Raw genomic sequence first — 22460 nt, forward strand, 5'->3', positions numbered from 1 at the left:
ACTAATACCCTCTGTTGAAAAATTTGCTCTTTTAGCCAGTGTCCATCTGCCAGATTGATGTCACACTACATAATACAACAGTTGCATATAGGTCCATAATCATTTGTGCAAACAAAATTGTTGTAGTATGATAATCTAAATCATAGGATTACACATTTAATCCTGCAGCTTATGAAATTGGATTTCTGTGGACGTTGACACTGATATCACCTGTCTGATCTCAGGGTTTGATAATTACTTCATCGGGCGAACGCTGGAGAACAACAGGAGAAATGTCTGGTTTGCTGAATTCTGGGAGAACAATTTTAACTGCAAACTCAACCGCAATGCCTTGAAGAAAGGAACTGGCATTAAGAAGTGCACAAGTAAGAAGTAATTGTTAATTGTTCAGATGGCTAATTTCGCAAATGTCTGAAAGAGAGGGAAGAGTGAATGAGAAGGTAATATAACACAGTACGTGAAGGTACAGCATGTGCACATTCTTTGATCATTTGAGAAACAATGTTTGCCTTTAAACCATCTGCTCCCTTCTGTATTCATGCAAATCTAAGCAGCAAATCATCTCTACTTTAAGACAGCAAAACCCACACGTCTATAAACATGAATCATTTGATGAGGCTATGATTCCTGAAGGTAAATGTTCTAGAGAAGCTCAATGATAGTAAGTGCATTTCTCAGTATGTGGTCCATGTGCTTTACCCACAGTGTTTATAACCTCAGGGTTCAGCTTAATTTGATACCCAGCTCAGGAGGAGATGGTGGTGCAAGCCAGTTTGTTTTAGAATGAGTCAAATGCATTAAGACTTATGATTAACACAGGTTTTACAGAATATACTGCATGGTATTAATGTTATGTCATTAAAAATGAATATGTATTACGCACATTGTTATAGGGCATCATTTTTTGTCTGCACTATAACAGCTACTAGAATCTAGCATGAAATGGACCCATTTTTGTGTGTACTGTAATTGCTAGGTTCACCTTGTCACTTTCCTAGAAAATCTTACGTTACTAGTGTGCACATTATTGATTAGGCAAAAGTACAGTGTGTAATTATGTATAAGGATGAAAAATAATGAGAGGCAAGCACTTCTTTTCTAACGTGAAGGGATTGAGCTGCACAAAGGTAAGTACTACTCAGTTTCCATGGCAATTTATTAGATTTACTGCATTTACTGGTTTTCCTTAAAATGCACATTGAACTGATTCCTTAGCTATCAAGCATAAAAAGAGAAAGTTAAGTGAATGAACTGAATAGACTAAAGTTTAATATAAAGGCGACCAGTGTTCCACAATTTAATGCAAATGATTGTCCAGTACACTGTGGGTTATAAACAGTGTCACTGCAATAAATATTTGGGAAACACAAATAGTGGTAGTTATGTGTGTATAATAGTGACAGTGACAAATTGTAATAGTGACAATAATGGTTTATTCTTGTTGGAACCATTGCAACTGCCTAAATGTTTTAAAATATGGGGTACTTACTAGAGAACACACCTACATGGTGCTAAGGGCCTTTGCCTACAGCTGAATGGGAAAAATGATGTTTTCTTAAAATTATTATAGTACTTTCTAGAAAATAATGCACAGGCTTTTGTGTGATACAGCCCATTATAAAACAGCATGGCCAAAAGTGTTTATTCCTCCTCCATCAAATTGTTTTGCTAATAATTACAATATTTAATTTGTCTGTAAATAACATATGGTGCACTCAACTGTAGTGGAAAACTTACTCACTGATACAAAGCACTGATGCCCAAGACTTCCTCCATAAATAGTAAATAAACATCTTCAGAATACTTCAGCACATTAAATATCTGCATTACAAGTCTGTGTATGAGTAGTTATTATAGAAATGATTATGAATAAGATTGAGTACAGTAATATAAACCTTTTGAATTACAACAGGAGCTATTATTAGAACTTTGCTATTATAGAAAAAACAAATTTTCTGACCAATCACATCTGAGAATTCAACAGCACTGTAGTAATAAATGAATTCAAGAATGAGTTTATTTATTTAGATGTCTGTGATATGTTTTCATTTAAAGGACTGTGAGTACATTCATTATGATTTCATTGTAATACTGCTGTGGTCATGTAAAGGTGGTCTGTGCTCTTTTAAACTTTTGTTTTGCTCCATGAACATTCTGACCTACTTTTATCAGGCCTAAACAACTCTACAAAATTATCATTTATTTAAAAAAAAAAAAAAAGCTACTGCGTGAAAAAAGGTTTAAACTTGTTTTTGGACTGGTGTACAGTATTGAGCATACAGTGGTGGGTGTTGCTATGGCTAACCTATAGAATCAGATGAAAAATGTATGGCAGATGTCTGGTGGACATATCATCGTGAATGACAGCTCATCAGCTGAAACGCAATCCAAGCAAAACTGAATTGCTGTTAAACCCAGGTGATTCATTCCCAGGCCAGAATATTGTGATATTCCCGTACAACTCTCTGATCTCCCCTATATCTACTACTCACAACCTTAGGGTAACCATGGACAATCAACTGTCCTTTTCCTCCCATTTTGCTAATGTGACATGCTCATGTCGGTTTTTTCTGTACAACATCAGAAGCATTCGGCCATTTTTTATCCACACAGGCTGCTCAGGTGCTTGTCATTTTGAGACTGGACTTCTGCAACTTTCTACTGGCAGGTCTACCTCTAAATGCAATTCTCCCTCTGCAAATGATCCAAAATGCATCTGCGTGACTTGTTTTCACGTCTCACACACCACCCCACTGCTGAATTCCCTCTACTGGCTTCCGGTAGCTGCACGCATCAGATTCAAAACACTGATGCTTGCCTACAAAGCCAAGAATGGACCAGCACCCTTATAACTCAAAGCTCTTATTACTCCTATCACTGCACCATGCTCTCTCAGATCTACTAGCATTGCTTGACTGATCCCACCATCTCCCAGTGTTACATTAAGACTCTTTTTTATCTGGTAACGAGGCGGTAGAATGAACTTCCCCTAAATGTCCGAACAGCCAAGTCTTCAAACAACAAGTGAAGACCTACCTCTTCCTGAAACACAGCTCTCATTTTCCCTGTTTGTTTTATGTATTCTTGTATGTATTAAAAAAAAATAAATAAATAAAAAAATCCCCATTCTAGGCTGATGGTATCCGAAGTCTCTGACCTACTGAACCAGTGATAATGTATTCATTGATAGAGACTTCAAAGCACTATTCGTCACTCTGGATAAGGGTGTCTGCAAAAATGCAAGAAATGTAAAATACAATTGTGGATTGTTTGTCAAAGAAGGCAAAGAAGCTTTACAATATTTAACACATTATATTTTTGTATTTATAAAAGTAATTCCCTTAACAGGATAAAACACAATTCCAGTAAAACTGGAGGCAGCATTATTACATTACCTTGCCTAAAAGATTAGGTTGGCGACAAAAGCCTTCAAGCTATCGTGCCTGAATTATTTTGAAAAGAACAATTACCTTTTCATAACTGGAAGGTTTTAATGGTTTAAGTAATGTGCAAAGTAATGCACACAAATTCTGAAGCAGTCAATGTGCTCTCTGAATTTCCATCATGATGGCTATGTCCATTCTGATTACTTTTTCTCTCCAGCCAAAAGTTAATGGATTGCTCCATTAAATTGCTTCATTTGGACACAGGAACATCCAGTGTCAGTATAATTCAAATGCTGCTGAATGCCAAATCAGTTGCCCTTTGGTCAGTGTAATATATCACTATATTACAGTTTCTAAGTTACCTAGTAAACACTATTAGTCAGTGTTGACTTTCTCATGAGCTGTTTTTTCTTTTAAACAGGATTTGTTTACTACCTTGGGTTACCACCTGACCTGAAAATAGTATAAATAGTGTTAAATGATGTGAAACAGCTTATTTAACTGACAATATATAACTATATAAATAAAAGTACCACTGTCATTGCACTATGGTTAAGTGTTTAGAGAAGGACATGTAAGGCCATCACTTAAGAATATGGCTACAAATGAAACAAAATAAGAAGTGGAGCATGCTGCAGAATTAGTTCTTTGGAGTTTCTCTGGGTACACAAAGGTATTAGTCTCTGGGGAAACTGCACCTTCAGAGGAAACAGGCTCAGCTCTTTAAAGCCCCTGAGTGGCACGAAGTGCAGGAGGTGAGGAGTGTGCTACTCTGTCACAGCCTGTGACACCTCTGAGACCCACAAAACCCCTCTGTGATGCCTCTTTTAATGTGAATGGATTTCTCTAAAGGCCGAAAGCTAGCTAGTGAAGTGTGTGTGGGCGTGCTCTGACTCGTTATGAGAACTGTGTGTTTGTGTAGAAGGTGAGACAAAGATGTATAGTTAAAGAGACTATGTTATCGCTATGGATTAGTGTTGCACACAGCTCCAGTTTAAAATTATATGGAGAAAATTTCATTGCCAATATAGCTGTAAGAACAGTACTGCAACTTAAAGCAACTAGTGACGGTAATCAGATTTCCATGCTGTAAGACAGTGTTGATTTCAAATATTGTTTAGATTGTATACTGGGAAAAATAGTAAGTAGTCAGTATATTCCTAACTTTTCTGGACCTGTAATAATTATAAAATTACAAAAATGCTTTAGAAAAACTAACATTTTTTTTTATTAGAGACATTTTTGCAGCCAAGAAATTAATTCCTCTTCCTGCTGATGTTGTGCTTGACTGTATTATTGATTGATTGATTGATTGATTGATTGATTGATTGATTGATTGATTGATTGATTGATTGATTGATTGAAAAATTTGGCATGGTTTCAGCAGAGATGGAAGAGAGATGGGATTAGGTGGAGGAAGGGTAAGTCTAGTAAATGTTCTCAGTATAATTTTAATCACCTCACAGACAGTAAACTCTAAAAATGACGAAAACATTTGGGCATCAACTCTAAAGAATTTTTGTGAACTGGACTTTGTACTATATACAACTTTCAATATTCCAAAATCAAGAATTGCCACAGTTACTTTTAGATTGGTCCTAAACAAAATTGTGACCTGCATTTGAGTCCTACGAGCATTCCTTTTTCAGTTTTCTTAAATGTAGTCATATTTGAAGCCATTGCTTTTAATGAACTTTTTTTATTATTATTTGGATAATCGGACTCAAATGAATACACAGCTGTCTTTTGTAATTATAAAATAATAGCAAGATAATTAGTTTTATTTCCACCCTTGTGCATTAACAGACCTATTCCATTCATCATCTATTGCATTGAAGGTAGGGGCATCAGAAATGTAATAGATTTAAGGAAGCACTTATAAGGGTTTGGACATTTCAGTGCTTTCCTTTTATCAAGATTTCATCAAGATGTAATTAGACTCACTCAGAAAATTATAATATGCAGTGGAGTGGATAATTAAAGCATCAACTTGTTTTCCATTTTACTGCCAAATGCTTCATGTTGACCCTGTGAATTAGGAGCATTTTAATTTTGTAATCTTTGTAATTTTCTGAATTTTCTGTTGAACAGGCTGTGATGCTAAAGCTACTGACCATTCTTGGAAAAAAAGTCACAGTGCTCACACGAAAGCATACTTGTAGTGTAGGACATAAAAAACAGGAAATGTATGTGAGCTTATAATACTTGCAGCCAGTTCCATATTCTAATAAATAATTATATATTCTTACTAAATATTCAATTATCTAGTATTATTTAATAAAGGAAAATATACAATGGATGTTTGGTCCCTGAGAAAGTGTACATGCTTCATAAGCTCTATGAAGACTATAGCTTTAGCAGTTGGACGTAGTCAAGACATTGATAAAACCTTACAGAAAAAGCTGATATTTGTTTGTTGACAGGTGTGTGATAATTACATTTGAACATGAGATTGAATGTGACTGGTGAAGACTGAGCACAATCACATTATAAAACAGTGTACACACTTATGCAATCAGGTTATTGTCATTTTCTTTTTCTTACCCCCTGTGAAATATATCACATTATTAATTTATCCTAGTTTCATTTGTTTTCGTTACAAAAAATACTGTGTCCTATGCGTACTTTGTCTTACCTGTTTGGAGGTGGGAATGAGAAGTATATGAGTGTGTGTGTGTGTGTGTGTGTGTAAGTCCTCAGGTAATTACAGTAAATTAGTCTGTTTAATTTGGGCCATCAATTGACCTATGCATTGGCAAATTGCACAAAAAACTCTCAACAAATGTATTATTCTAATGACTTTTGGCTCTTGGTAATGTCTCGTAATTGGAAGACGGGCATGTTTGTGTTTGTAAATACAGTTGTTCTGGCAGGTAGAGAGAGACAGAGAGAGAGAGAGAGAGAGACAGACAGGTGACGAAATGTGTCCAGGACAGAATTTATATCTCTTTCGTTAAGTGAGCCCTCATGATCTGTGATGGGACACAATTTCATCCGGGAGGAAACTATTCCTATCAGGACAGAACTATCATCACTGGATATACAGTGATCAGTCAGAATAATGTTGTAATGATTTGCAGTGAGTCCATAAGGGGAGAAGCAAACCCACCTCATAGCATATCAGAGGCACTGATTTTCCTTTAATTTGTTACCCATCTGTAAATGCACCAGTGAATGCTAATTTTATATTAGTGACCAGCTGTTCATTTAAGCTGTTCTTGATTTCCTTCCAGATCAAGAGAGGATTGGGAAAGATTCAGCATATGAGCAGGAGGGTAAAGTGATGTTTGTGATCAATGCTGTGTATGCCATGGCCCATGCCCTCCATAACATGCACAGAGATCTGTGTCCTGGAAAGGTTGGACTTTGCTCCAAAATGGACCCTATCGATGGAAGCCTCCTTCTTAAATACATACGTAAAGTCAATGTCACAGGTTAGTCTCTTACTTGTTTTATATTTTTCTATACATTTTCTGGAGATACACCTGTATTCAAGTGCCAAAGAGGGCCAGAAATGGTTAGCAATGTTTAGTTTGAATATGGTTTTCAGTTTTTAAAAGTATTTTAGAAGTTATAGAGCTTGTCTCTGTGCCTCTATTTGCCCCACAGCTTTCTTTTAGCTATACTGACTCAATTTGTATATTCCTATGAAGGTCTGCAGTCTTGGAGTGTGTCCCAAACTATTAGTACTGAGAAGTGGTAGCTTGTAAAGCTCTTCTCAGGTGAGACTACATTGATGCAGGCTTGCCTCTGACATTTATATCCCATAATTCTTTGTGACGGGGTGAGAATGGAGTGCCACTTGCAGTGAAGTGGGAGTGGTTAAGAGGCAAATTGAGACAGGTCCAAAATAAGTATCAGTATCTAATCTGTTCAGCCCTCACTTATGCTAGAGAACACTTTTCTGGCTTACTGTGGTCCTCTATTGTTTTTATTCTTGTGCTGCCTTCTGTGGTATTTGTAACAGAATGTGAAAGTCTTTTTTTTCAAGCTGTGAAATGTCTCCTTTATGGATTACATGTCAGTCTGTGACCATTTGTAAGTAAATTCTGATCAATCACACATGTTTAGACTATTTCTTAATTCTCTATTGCCTTGGCCAGGCCCCTAAAAATGTAATAATATTTTCAACCTGTATTTTAATTTGACGTACACTACCAGTCAAAAGTTTGGACACACGTTCTAATTCCATGGTCTTTCCTGATGTTTATTTCTTTCTACATTGTAAGAAAGAAGCTGAAGGCGGCCGAAATACACAATAATGTACTTTGAACAGTTGTTATTGAGATATGTCTGGTATTGATGCTCTGTAAAGCCTTCATAACAGCTCTAATCTGAGGTGCTGTTAATTGGTGATTTCTGAAGCTGGCAACTCTAAATGAACTTCTCTTCTGCAGCAAAGGTAAGTTTCATCATGGTGCTTGATGGGTTTTGCAAATGCACTTGACAATACTGTTCTTGCAAGAACTATTTCAGGACACCTGACTTTCGTGTCTTAAAATAACAACTGACTGTTTTTTTTGTCATTACATATGGATTACTTAAGTCCATGTGTGTTATTTCATAGTTTTGAAATCTCCAGTATTGTTCTAGAATGTAGAAAATAAATCCCTAAACAAAAAACATTAAGGTGTGTCCAAACTTTTGACTGGTAGTGTAAAAGAGAGAGTTATAGTTAAGATTGACTACAAGAGTTGCTGTATGAATACTTATTGTCACCTGTCAGCTTATTGTAAGTTTAAGGACTTAAGGACTACAGGATGTCATGATAAGAACCACTGAATCAGCTCTACTTTAAAAAACAAACAAAAAAAAAACACGACTATTTCATGGACTATTTCAAAGTACATGTTCAGCTTTGAGGTACAGGATGACTTCAAGAGAAATGTTGTAGCTGAAATTGCTGTCGTTTGTTATTTGGTATCTTATGTGGAAAGCAGATGATATTATCACCCATTGCTGCTTAGCATCTTTTGATAATCATTGGACTGATAAACTGTTAATCTGATTGAGAAAGCATTTCATGTAATAAACTTAATAAATATATATTCCCAAGGTAAGAATCTGTACAGTTATGTTCATCAATTTTTGAAATGTTACTTTAATAAATCGTCCTCCTACACAAAATCCCATAATCCTTTAAGTCAGTGTGTATGTTTTTGTGGTGCAGTGCACTGTTGTCATGCTCTGGCTGGGAAATATGCTCAGCCTTTAATCCAGCTGGGTTGACTCATCACACTTCACACTGTGGATTAGGAATCAAAAGTTTTCCAGCCAAGCACAAAGAAGTGGATATAATTATCTATATAAATCGATCCTTTGTGATTATCTCCACTGGTTTTCAGCGAACTCAAGCTGTTCTTGTTCTGGAATTAGGAACAGCAATCCAGTGACAGCAAAACGGTTTCATCTGGTATCCAGAAATGGAAATCAGGACTGGCTGATATTAATGTGTATGCTTGCCGTATATTGATGATATATCCATCAAAATATTGTCCTTCACATTGCCTGTTTTTGGCCAATTTCTTTTGTTGTTGTTGTTGTTTGAACATATTGTCACTCTGGTATTTGTTGACTAAAAGTACTTTTTGTCCTTTCAGCAAACAAAAAATTGTGCCCATACGGATCATACCAATGGTACTGGAATGCATTTTTGCATTTGTGATTAACTATCTGTCCCCATGTGCTTATCTTCAGTCACAGCTGGCAATCCAGTGCAGTTCAATGAGAATGGAGATGCCCCAGGTCGTTACGATATCTTCCAGTACCAGATAAATAACAAAACTGCTGAGTACAAAATCATTGGCAGCTGGATTGACAAGCTCAACCTTAATGTAAGTTTCCCTTTAGGTGCAAGTTCAAGTCCATTCCATATTAAAGCCTAAAACATGCAATGATTTACAACTAAATTTGTCTTCTAAAGGGTCAATTCTCACTCGTATTTTTCATGTACAAGTATATTAGAAGTATGATAGAAATATGCTTATATCTGAAATAAAACCTTATGCTGTCCCAGATCTCCATGATGCAGTGGCCTGGTGGTGTGCGGCAGGTGCCCTCCTCCAACTGCAGTCAACCCTGCAAGCCAGGCTGGCGGAAAAAGATTGTGAAAGGCATTCCATGTTGCTGGCACTGTGAGCGCTGTGAAGGTTACCAGTACCAAGCTGACCCATTCACTTGCAAGATGTGTCGCTTTGACCTTCGCCCCAACAAGAACCACACAGGCTGCCAGCCTATCCCTATCATCAAGCTGGAATGGAGCTCACCCTGGGTGGTCATACCTGTTTTTCTTGCTATACTGGGCATCATGGCTACACTATTTGTGGTGGCCACTTTCATACGCTACAATGATACACCAATTGTTAAGGCATCAGGACGGGAGCTTAGCTATGTCTTGCTGACAGGCATTTTCCTTTGCTATGCTACCACATTTCTGATGATTGCAACTCCTGATGTTGGGATTTGTTCATTCAGACGCATTTTCCTAGGCCTTGGAATGAGTATAAGTTATGCTGCATTGCTTACCAAGACCAACCGCATTTACCGTATTTTTGAACAAGGAAAGATGTCAGTGAGTGCCCCACGGTTCATTAGCCCAGCCTCCCAGTTAGTTATCACTTTTATCCTGATTTCGCTCCAGCTCTTAGGGGTGTGTATCTGGTTTGTGGTAGACCCTCCCCAGGCATTTGTGGACTACGAAGACCAACGTATGTCAAACCCTGAGATGGCACGAGGTGTGCTCAAGTGTGATATCTCAGATTTGTCACTCATCTGCCTACTGGGATACAGCATGCTGCTGATGGTCACATGTACAGTCTATGCCATTAAGACACGTGGGGTGCCTGAGACCTTCAATGAGGCAAAGCCTATTGGCTTCACCATGTACACCACCTGCATCATCTGGCTTGCATTTATCCCTATCTTCTTTGGCACTTCACAGTCAATGGAAAAGGTAAGTTGTGATGCTTTCCCAGCATAACCAGAATCTAAACTTTTCATTAATTTGATATTTAATACAATCTAACACATTGTTACCACAGATGTGAATTGACCAGATGAAATAACACATTTTATAAAAGAGTTGTCTCTCAGAGTTGGGGTTCAGAGAATATCCCTAAGGCACAGACCAAGAACATATTGATGTGAGTGCATATTATTGTGAAACAATAAATAATTGAGTAGAAGCAGAAAAGAGAATGCAAAGAAGCTGACAAAACAAGTCCAGGACACTGTTCTGGGAAAGTATCAATCAGGGTTTGGTTATAAAGAATATACAAATCTTTTAACACCACATATTTAAACCGTAAACTGGCTTTAAAAGGCCATGTCAGAAGGGCATTAGTCAGAAAATGCAAAATATGGCTGAAGGTATATGGAAACCTGTCCATCACAGCCATATGTGAGCCTTCTCCAAACACAAAGTTTGTCACAAAGTTTGAACCAAATAGTTGCCTAGAATGCCTTTGTATGCTGTAGCATTGAGAATTTTCTTCACTAGTGCTAAGGGGCACCAACCTTGTCCCTGTACACAATGAAAGGTTCTTAAAGAAATGGTATACCAAGGTTAGTGTGGAAAAACTTGAGTAGCCTGCACCAAGCCCTGACCTCAATCCCACTGAACACCTTTGGGATGAACTGGAATGCAGAATGCACCAGGCCTTTTCATCTGACATCTGTGACTGGCCTCACTAATGCCCTTGTGGCTGAATGGGAAAATCCACACAACCATGCTCCAAAATCAAGTAAAAGGTGGACATTATTATAACAGCAAAGGCCCCAACATCAACAGTATAATTGGATGTTCGAAAAGCACATATGGTTGTGACAAGTCAGATATCCATATACTTCTTTCAGTGTAGATAGTGGTTGCCTTTTGAATTATCTAATCATAAGTTACATCAGTCTTTGGTGTTGTCGAAATGTTTATATGTTTAAATAGCAGGTTTTTGTGATTTAACAAAAATTAAACTAAGATAAATCATGTCAGGTTTATCTTTTTCCACATTAAATCTGTTATAGCAATCAACAAAACTTCATTATAAACAAATCAAAACCTTTGCTTAGAATTTACAAATCCCATTCAAACCCCATGTTCAAAAGTAATTATTATATAGCTGTCATCAGCTTAAGTTAACAGACTGAAGGACAAGAAAAAACCTTATCAGGAAGGTTGCCTGATCAGGAAGTCTTACGGCAACATTAAAGGAGCTGCTGGACTATCTGGCAAGATTATATGAGTGATTAATCTCCGCATGTGACAACAATCTCTCATACACTTTACAGGTCTATGCTATGGGGTAGGGTAGCTAGACAGAAGCCCTTTGTCATGGAAAAAAACACAAACCCAAATTACCCACAAATCATGTGGTAAAATATGTTATGGCCTGAAAAGATCAAGCTAGAACGTTTTGGGCAGAGTTCTGAAGGAAATGGTTTGGTCAAAAAGATTGAATCAGATACAAAGCTATTCTAGCAAGAAAACTGCTGGCCTCGGATAGTCTCTAAAGTCTCAAGATGAAGAAAACAATTTACCTGCAAGCATGATAATGACCCAAAACTTCAGAAGATCAACATTTTGGAATCGCCTAGTCAGAGCCTAGAACTAAATTCTATTGAAAACCTGTACAATGAATTAAAGATGGCTGTGCACAGGAGAACCTCATGCAATTTCAAAGATCTAGAGTGGAATAATATTGCCAAATCACAAATGATGTTTTTGTGTACTCTTTCACAAATAAGAAGTAAGTTCTTTATTATAAGCAAAATAAACCTTTAGTTAGGGGGTGTGCAAACTCATGCAACCAGTTTATTATAGTTTTTTTCTCTTTAAAATATTCTGTTTGTATTTCATTTGAATTTTTTAGTTGTTATATCACATTAAATGTGGACATAGATCTGACATGATTTATCTTGGTCTTATTATTTTACATCACGGAAACTTACAATTTTAACATGGTGTAGACTTATTATATCCACTGTACAACCAGGGTAGGGCAGAGTAATACAATGTTCTGAATATTTCGAAATATTGAGTATTTGAAAATATTCATTTGCCAAGTGAAATTATATTTACATTATTATTGTGTATTCATGTAATGTGAGCTGAATTAAGGTGCCTCAATTTTGTATAATTCTGAATACCTAATGTGGTAATTTGTATTCTGTAACAACCCAACCAACATGCAGAAAAAGGACTGAGGGAGCAAAAAAAGAAAAAAAAAAAGAAGAAGAAGAAGGAGACATAGCACACAAAATGGTGCAAAGTGGTGATTATCACCTTCAGCAAGGTACATAGAGAATGCTGTCTTAGCCAAGACCTAAGCTAAGACTGAGACCCAGACTAAGGCATGTTGAGACTAATACAATAAGCAAATCTCTCCAGACCATCTCTATGTTTGTGAATTCATGATCTCATGTTTACCTGAAACACGTGCGCGGACACACACACACACACACACACACACACATCCTTTCTCTTTTCTATCAATTTAAATTAGAAAGCCTGAATATTTTGAATCTTAAGATAAAAAGGTTTCTCCACATTTACAGCGATATTTAATTAAGGAGGATAGGAGGACCAAACATAGTGTTAGAATGAATGGGAATTTTCACCAGGCAGCTATTGCTGCTTTAAGTGTGTGCAACATTACTTTAGTAATTACAACTGAGTAATTAAACACATAACCATCAAAGTGTGAAATTAAATTAGCAGTTATGTCTGCATAAGGTTCTGTTTTGTACAAAAATCAATAGATAATATGACTCAACTGTGATATTATATCCAAGACGATGGATTTATGCATATCTTGACCTACAGTAGTTGACTCCAGAATTTTACAGAGACCTAAAGTACCCTAGTTAAAGTCACATATATGACTATACGAATATAGGACATGAGAGAATATTGTACACAAAAGGTCTCACACTTGCAGTGCCCAAGCTTTGAAAAAAGATTGGATAAATAGTGGCACACACTATGTTTGGAAAAAAAATGCTTGGAGATAAGAATTGACACATCACAACAAGAATGTCTCACAATCAGTTGAGCTGACAAGTACAACAAAACACAAAGAGTCACTGATGACTTGTTTTTTTTCAGAGCAATTAAACGCCTCACTTCCTCCTAGCTCATGATTTACTTCATCTGTCAACCTGTTCGTTCATCGCCTGTTTACTGCCAGGCGCCTTATCAGGATTCTGGCTGCTATCCTCATATGGCTTGTGTCAAAGTAAACGTGATGAATGCCACTAGGGGTTTTCTTGATCATTTGAATGGAGTCATCTGGTACAGTCTTTATAGTTTGTAATCAGCCAGGGAAATTCCTGGTCTAAAGGGGAGAACAAACCTCCTCAAAAATGGCAGATATTAGATTAATGTTCCTGTAAGTATTGTGAGCACAGAGTTTGATACTGAGGTCCGAGTGCAAGCCGCCCACCTTGCTGCGACTGCTATTTTCATGCATTCTCACCTGGGAGAATTGTAGGCTGTCACACTGGTGCTAAATGGTTCATTTGCTGGAGATTTATCCTGTATTGTGCTCTTGACAGAATAATTGTTGTCTCTTTCAGAGAGAGGCCAAGAGCTCTTATTTACATACAGGTGTATTTCGAGGCTGGAAGAGGCTTTGAATAACATCCTTGATAGTTTGGCACACCACATAAAACTAACTATTTTCTCTGTGAGCCTACAACTGTGTTGTGCTTTGCTGTATTGTTCACTCATGTCATTATTTCTGGTTTCCAAAACAATATGTTTGGAAGTCTTTCCTGACTGCAGATATATTGTGATGCAATGTGAATTTCCAGTGAGTTAAACTGCAGCTGTTATGTAATATAGCTAATTAGGTAATAATCTACATGGACACATCTTTGTATTCAGCAATGACAGGTAAACACATGGCATGCCACCACATGCACTAGTAAATACACAGTGAAAGTCTAAACCAAAAGAAAATGATTTGTCCCTTGCCTTAGAAAGTAAAATACTTAAGAGTATAGAATATTGATAAAGGTATTGTCTATTTTTAGCTTTCTGAATTGGAAAAGAAAGTGGAGCAGTATGAATACAGGTCTCCTGGGACAGAGTCACTGAGGGCCAAACCTGTTTCAGTCCCCTGTTCCCATTTCACTTGTCTGCTCTGTGACTGCAGTTGTTAATTTTATAAAATTAGATACAGAATTATAGTGGGCATGGTGCTGCAGTATGTAGTGTAGTTGCCTCACATGGGGTTCAATACTGAGCTTGGATTACTGTCTGTGCAGTGTTAGTTGCATGTCCTCTAAGTGTCCAAAGGGATACATGGATTTGTGGATTGACTACTCTAAATTGCACTTAAGTGTGTGTGTGTGTGTGTGGAGAAAGAGAGAGTAAGAGTTGCTTTGTAATAGGCTGGCTTCCCATCCAAACTGTGTTTCCGTTTTGCACTCAGTGTTCATGTCTTCCCAGGCAGGTCCTGGGGCCAATCTTTCAAATCCTGATTCTTGTCACAGATTGTAATTAGATACCGTCCAGTCTTCTGGTTTACCCTCTAACCCTGCCTGTTGACTTGTTGGTGGTACCCAAAGGTTAGGCTTACTGTTCCTCCCATTTCAGGGTAGTTCAGGGCACTTTATCCTTGGTGCAAGGTGTAAAAGAAAAACAGCATGGTGCATGTCAGTGCACAATGGCCCACCATTTACTTACCCTGCAACAGATGGTAGGTGCCTTCGGTGCCTTGATGGCCCATAGCCAAGAGTGTGCACAGGTGATCAAGTTAATCTGCAATTTCATGAGGACAAACTGTCTTTTGAGGCATGTACTGGGAATATGAGTGATAGCTCGGTCCAGATCCCAGGTGATGGCACCTGCGATGCAGGAGGGGGAAAGAATGGGCTCTTCCTAGTTCTCTCTTAGAGAGGGTGAACTGGAAATGGGCAAAGAAGGCCCCCTCCTGTGGGCCCCATTGTGAGGAGTGCTGTCAAGGGGTGTATGATGGAACTGAAGATGAATCAGAAGTTGAGGAAAATTGAAAAAAATTGGCAAACTCGAGGAACCATTGAAGGTCCTTTTATTGTCTTGGGTGCTAGCCAGTCAGTAGTGGCAACCACCTTGGCCTGAGCCATGGTAATTTCATCTGGACTAATTATGTATCCCAAAATGGTGCACTCACATTTTTCTTCTTTGATGTACAGATGATGTGTCCCATGTGGGACAGATGGGGTTCATAGGAGGGGGAGTAAATCAAAATGTCATCAAAATATTTCTAATCAACCTGCGGGATATCATTGATAAGGCGTTGAAAGGCAGTGGGAACACATTAAATCTCATATGGCATCACACAAATCTCACAGGGTCCAGAGGTGGGTCTAAAATCCATTTTTCACTCATTTCCTTCCATAATGCAGAATATTTCCTTCTTGTCTGCATTTTTTGGGGGGGGGGGGGGGTCAGTTCAAGCAGTTCTGTCAACATATAAACCATACCTGAGTGTTGTGTCATGAACAGAAAAGTGTAAGAGACTGGTAAGACTTGGTTTGTGGATCTAGTGGAAGGCAAAACCAAATGAGTTGCTCAAGGCTGCCACAGTAGATACATCTATGCTCATGATGCCATTTCTCCTCTCCTTCATTGGGTTTAGTGTGGCCAGGAGGGTTGCTTGGTTCATCACACCACACAATTTTGGTAAGTGCTTCCAGGTTTAGACCTTGGCAAAACACACTGGTCACTGCTATTGTGTGGAACTGGAGTGCAAACTACTTGGCACGCACCTTGGTTCAAAGGCAAGAGCTGTTCTCAATCTCTCACCTTTCTGTTCACAAAGGGTTCAGGAAGCGTGTGATTATTTCTGACTTGAGCATTCCCTGAAAATTGGCAAAATACAGTGAGCACTGCAGTAATATCCCTTTCCAGAGGGCAGTGTCAAGGTAGGTGGGTGCGGATCTGTTTTATTACTTGGTAGGCTTTGTAGCTACAGGAAGCCAATACAGGGAGTGTTGCAATGGGGTGGTGTGGGAGAACTTAGGAAGCTTAAAAATATGTTGTGCAGTTGCCTTATGGATCAGTTGCAGACGTTGAATGTCCCTCAGGGGCAGACCTGCCAGGAGCAAGTTGCAGTAGTCCAGTCTCTGTATGACATGCACCTCAGTGGCCTGTGTGGATAGAAATGGATGAATGTTGTAAAAGAGAAATTGACACAAGCATGTCAGATGATTAAGGTGAGAGGAAAAGGACAGTGATTGTCCAAAAATTTCCAGGGAGATAAAAAGATCCTGACATGGTGATGAATCAGTTTTGTTGTGATTATGTTTAAGCTGATGAGCTGCCCTCTGTAATAAGATGTCTGCTGGACTTACAGAGATCTGAGCGGATACATGAGTGTCTAAGAGAGAGATGTATCATTCACATAGCAAGTATATGCTAACCCATATGAGGAACCAGAGGAATTAGAGGTCATCTAGAAAATGTTGTGAAGTTCAGACATTTTATACTAGCAAGCCAACACAAACCCATGAATTAAGTAAACAATTAAATAAAACTATCGGTCAATTATAGTAAAAGAAAAGGTGCCATATAAACAGAGGACAGACTGGTCTGTCTGCACACAAGTCTTAAGCTGTCAACAAATGCTTAAGCTGATGGGAAATTTGGCACTTGATGTTTATTATTAAATATACATTTTTTTGGCAACAACATGAGTCTGAACAACTCCCACTTCTGTCCTTCAACTTTACCCTCATCATTCCTATCAGGTTTCCAGCTGTCTGTGCACTTGAACTTTTATGGAATTTTGTGGGTATCATTCAAACCAAATGGCATTGGAATGGGCATTGCACTTTACTAAGTGATCAACATATGCACACAAGTACAAAGAAGTTTCCAAAATTTCTTCTGGTGGACAGTTATTGTTTACTTTGGTTTATGCAAACATTTACTTTTTTTTGATAAATTAGGCCCATTGTAGGTATGTCAAGCTAAAACTTTGAATCAGCAAAATAATAAAAGAAACCTCAAGATGTTTTATTTGCACCAAGAAGCTAATATTATCATGTGATAATCCTAGCTGAATTTGAATTTTGCACATTTTACTTATGTATAATGAAAATTTATGCCCCTTTGTTGATTGAGCCTTTCTTCTATTGACAAGACATGTATAATTCTGTGAACCTAAGCACTGTGTCACCAGGAGCAAAATGCTTCTGGTATGGCCACCCTTAATGAACAGATTTGAGGGGAGAGGTCAAACAAAAACCACAATTTTTTTTATCACTTTTTTCTCAATGGACAAGGGGGTTGCCTTTACTGAGATTAATCTCAAGAGATTATTGAGATTAATCATTGCAGTTTGTGTGTATGCACTAAATATCAGTTTGGATTTGTCAGCCTTTTTGGAGCAGTGCTACTGGGGAACTTCAAAGTCTTATATGAGAAAGATGGCAATGGAGATGGGTGAGAATGGGGCAGAGCTGTCAATTGATCACCATTTGGTGAGCTGGATTTGTAACACCAGGCACCGTACAGATTTACCGGGTAAACCCACAAGAACCATCTGGGATGCCTGGGATCCTTTGGCAGAATCTTTAATGGAGATTCCGGCTTATACAGAGTAAGACCCTGCCATGAACATGAGTCTAAATGGCTCAGGATCAAGCCCTCAGTTGTAGAGTCTGTTGCAAGAAACTGATGCTGAAAGGCAGTTCATGCCTGTTAGCAATTTTAGGATGCACTGGTGTATACTAGTGGTCAGGGAAGTTATCAAATTGAATGAGGCCTTCCAAGTAATGCCAATGAAGGGCTCTCCTATTAAATTAAGAATTATAGGAGAGCCAGAAGGGCTGCAGTAAAAGCAGTTATAGAAGTAAAAGCTTGGGCATAGGAGGAGTTGGCCATGGAAAAATGCCCTCCGATGGCTGCAAAAGGATACACTAGCACTAGCAAAACTAGCACAAACTGTGCTGTGTAAGTACGGTACACTGTTAAACTCTACTAGAGATGAGTGATGGCTGGAGCATTTAGAAGAATATCAGTGGTATTTTGGAGATTATCTCTGTGACTGAAGTTGACATGGTTGGAAGTGTTGAAGGCTTAGAAAAGGTTGAGGTTGTGAAGTTAACACCCATATTCAGTGTTGCATGAAGATCAGGGGCAGTGTTGTTATTTTTGAAAAAGGTGACCAGAGGTTCCAGAGCTATAGGTCCAGTCACAATAGAGTTAATAGAGAGAAATAATAGAGTTATTATTCATATCATCACATTTATTTATTTTTTTAAATCCATCTTCTCAGGCAAAGAATTTTGCCTTTGTTCTTAGTGTTAATTAAAGCAGTATGGCTCCAAAATTTTCCTATTATGTCTGATCACTAACTGCTGTATCCTGATTTGGATTACTGTGGTTCTGGAGCCTATCCCAGGGACAGTAATAATAGTTAAGCATGCATGTTAGGATATGTCTTTTAAATGTCAGGTTGCTAAAATTGGTTAATTAATTCACTCACAGTTCTTATTCTTCATTTTGTATCCCTTTGTCTCAATGGCAGATGTACATTCAGACGACTACACTTACCATCTCAGTCAGCCTGAGTGCCTCTGTGTCTCTGGGATTGCTCTACATGCCCAAAGTCTATGTGGTACTCTTCCACCCTGAGCAGAATGTGGCTAAGCGCAGCACCCGTAGCCTGAAGGCCGTGGTCACTGCTGCCACCATGTCCAACAAATTCAATCCCAAGGCCAACCTCAGACCCAATGGAGAGGCCAAGACTGAGCTGTGTGAAAACCTGGAAACTCAAGGTGAGAAAGTCTTCTGTGTACAATCATGTACACATGGTAAAATTTCTATTTATTCAAAAATAGTCTCTATACAGGCCAAAAATAATTGGAGCAGTACTAATATTCCTATATGAAAATTGATGTACTTGTCATGTTTTTTAATCATACTTTTGACATAAACGACAAGTTGAAATCACAGAGTTAAATATTTGTAAATAAAAAATAAATGAATTAGTTTAATTTAAGATTTAACAACCCACAAAATCCTGTGGATCCTCAAGTTTGTGTTTTTTGTGTATGTTACATAACTATTGTATTTTTTATGCTGCATCATTTTATGGTGCTTGTTTTTAAAATAGACAAGTTATTTGAAAATCTGTATCATTATTATATTGTTACAAAAAGTCGAAAGGCATGATCTGAGCTACTGGAACAAAAATCAGACGAGATGCCCTGAACTAGCAGGACATATTGAACAAAATGTGAAGGTTAAGATAAAAATGAAATGATCATGGAAACCAAAGCACTGAAAATGCTTGAATTTGCTGCAGTGCTCCTTGTATTCTGTTATGCAGTAGTAGATACAATTAGGTCACTGCAGCAATAAGGATCCCTTTATTCCTTCACAACCTTTTGAAAATGTGTACATTTCCTGACCAGAAATGAAACTAGAACATAAATTGATATAATATTAGTTGCTTTGGTCATGAAACTCATTGTTCACTATTTGAATATCAGGAAAATAGGAGAATATGTAGACATCCTTTGTACAAGTAAACAGTAGTAGTCTATTCAGCAGAAATAACTTTGGTGATTATGCAAACACACTGCTCCTGGCCTGAGTAGAGCTTTTAAAGTGTGCCTGTGGAGAGAGTTAGACACCATAGGTGGCTATCCCCCTTGTGTTATTCCCTTTCACATTCAGGGGAATAACAATCTGGTTCATTCTTGTGATTTCATATATACATGAAGAAACATTTAGTTATTTATAAGTAGTTCAATTTTGAGTTATTGATCATGCTCTCTCTTTCTTTTAGGTCTTAGCCCCAGACAAACATACATCAGCTACAGCAACCATGCAATGTAACAGAATGCAGATTGCAACTGACAACCATCACATCATGATGACAGGAAGGCAGGCCATCACAGTTGGCTACTCTTATGGTTTTTATACGGACAAATGATTGAAAGAACTTGGGCAGTATACAGAAATATTCTAGTGAAGGCCAGATAAAGATCCTAGGGGGACATCTTTATGTCTCAGGATATGACTCATAACTTTATCTAGTTATTCCAAAGGATCTACCTAACTGTCATCCCAAGGGATCTCAAAGGATCTGCCCAACAGAAAAGCACAAGAAGCAAGTCTAAATCACTGCTATGGACCTCAGTGAACAGATGAGTTTCAGTGCAAACAAGCAAGAAACCTCCTGGAAAAGAACTTTCAAATTGTTATGAACAGTGGTGCATGTATTAACCAGAGAATGTAAAAGTAAACATGTATGCGATGCTTCTCTGTTCTAATTGGTATTTGATCAATTCCATGTCTGTTTGCTTATTCAGAAGAGACAATGATTTGACCCGATGGATTTGCAATGGACAATATATTGTGTTGATGAATTCAGCCACTCCAAACACTTTGCTGAGTGTTCTTCAAATCTGCATCTTCATTTTCAACATCCAGTTGTATCTTGGTCAGACACTTTTATTTTTTATTAAACAATGAAAATTTAATCTCTCTGTTAGATAGAGGAAATAAATACAGTTAACTGTTAGCGCTTGGTGAGGTCAGGTTCAAAGGGAAAAGGTTGGCTTACATACACTTGGATCATACCGGATCTCAATACACAGCAGTCACAAGAGTAAAAGATAGGCCTAATGGTATGGTGTTTATCTCAGATAGGCCGAGTGTTATGGTATGGTATTTATTGAACATCAGTAATGCGGTTGAAAATAATTAATGTGAATTGCAATACTTTGGGATTTACGCCCTGTTGCAAAATACGATATCAAACATCCACTCTCAGTTGCTAGCCAATTAGGTGCATCTACTGTAGACATTTCATCAGTTGAATCTAGCCATACAGTTCCTGACTGTAGCAAAGCCCCCTGCCACTAGACAGTTTGGGCTAATTGTCCCCCCTGACCATCAGATTTCTTTTGGTTGAATATTCCTTAAGTAACAATGAGGTGTTTAAAAACCCTAGCAACAATGCTGCGCCTCATACACTCACACCATGCCATCAAATAATATATAGTTCTCTGTGGTCCTAAGATGGTTCGTTTCCATTGATGGCCCGAATAAGGTGATGTATTGTGTATAAAAGAATGCTCTACAGTCAACAACTATATCTATATAACTGAAAAGGTATATGTTCCAGAATGAAATGGCCAATGACTGTAGCCGCAAAGTAGTTTTGTGCAAGAAACTACAATACTAATAAATATATTTTTATAGGCAACCCTGAATTGAAGTAATGCAGTTTCCTGTGGAGAAAACTTTGGATCCAAGGGTCATATGATAATCCCTGTATGAGCTCTAAAGTCCTAAAATAAGTCAAAGTGTGATCAGTCATGCTTTTTCTATATTACAATTTCTTTGCTACAATTTTTCTAACGTCTTTACCCATTGAAAACAATTATCATTAAAATGTGCTGAACAATAATCATAAGCATAGGACTATAAACATTCTTAAAATGATTGACAAAATTTTTAAATATATTACTATACTGTGATCTAATCTTTGTGTGTGTATGTGTGTGTGTGTGTGTGTGTGTGTGTGTGTGTGTGTGCGCACTAATGTATTGAAACATTTGATTGTTTAATTGCAACTGTGTATAATTGTGCATAAATAAAGAGCAAATAACTGATGTCACCTCGTTGTTGGGTGGGTCTGCGATTATAATAAAAAGTTGCATATATAACCATAGTTTATATACAGTATACACATGTTCATAGGTCCAACATAAATGACAGGTATGAGTCACCCGAGTAATTCACACACCCTGAGTACTTCTTACAAAGTCACACGGTGATGTATAATACAAATTATCCGTAGGACCTGTTTCTGAGTCAGTACAGAATGACAAGGAACCAGTGACATAACTAGCACTCTATTTCACCCCCACTAACCAGGAATAACCACTAGGAATTATAGTAGAATAGGACTGACCTTAGACCTAAAGGAAAAGGTGTTTAGAGCTGACAGCGACACCAGCATTACTGGGAGGGGCAGTCTTTCCTGGTGTGCTTGCTGATGCTCAGCTAACAGGAGCCCAGCCTCTGCTTATACATACAGTAAGAGCCATCCGTGTGTTTCCTGCATGGTAGAG

The 22460-nt window shown here is 37.9% G+C and overlaps 1 protein-coding gene across 2 annotated transcripts in view; it reads left to right on the forward strand.

Annotated features, from left to right (window-relative positions):
• LOC131362209 (metabotropic glutamate receptor 4-like) overlaps positions 1-22003 on the forward strand; it is a 112642-nt gene extending 90639 nt beyond the window's left edge. For both annotated transcript variants that reach the window (XM_058404063.1, XM_058404062.1), the window contains 6 exons: positions 225-365; positions 6620-6820; positions 9084-9220; positions 9403-10338; positions 18899-19148; positions 20165-22003. In XM_058404063.1, the coding sequence (XP_058260046.1) occupies positions 225-365; positions 6620-6820; positions 9084-9220; positions 9403-10338; positions 18899-19148; positions 20165-20214 (1715 nt within the window). In that variant the 3' untranslated portion in view covers positions 20215-22003. The remainder of the gene's footprint in view (positions 1-224; positions 366-6619; positions 6821-9083; positions 9221-9402; positions 10339-18898; positions 19149-20164) is intronic.
• Positions 22004-22460: the final 457 nt, after the last annotated feature.

The sequence above is a fragment of the Hemibagrus wyckioides genome, linkage group LG11, assembly GCF_019097595.1.
Source record: "Hemibagrus wyckioides isolate EC202008001 linkage group LG11, SWU_Hwy_1.0, whole genome shotgun sequence".
Taxonomy (NCBI): Eukaryota; Metazoa; Chordata; class Actinopteri; order Siluriformes; family Bagridae; genus Hemibagrus; species Hemibagrus wyckioides.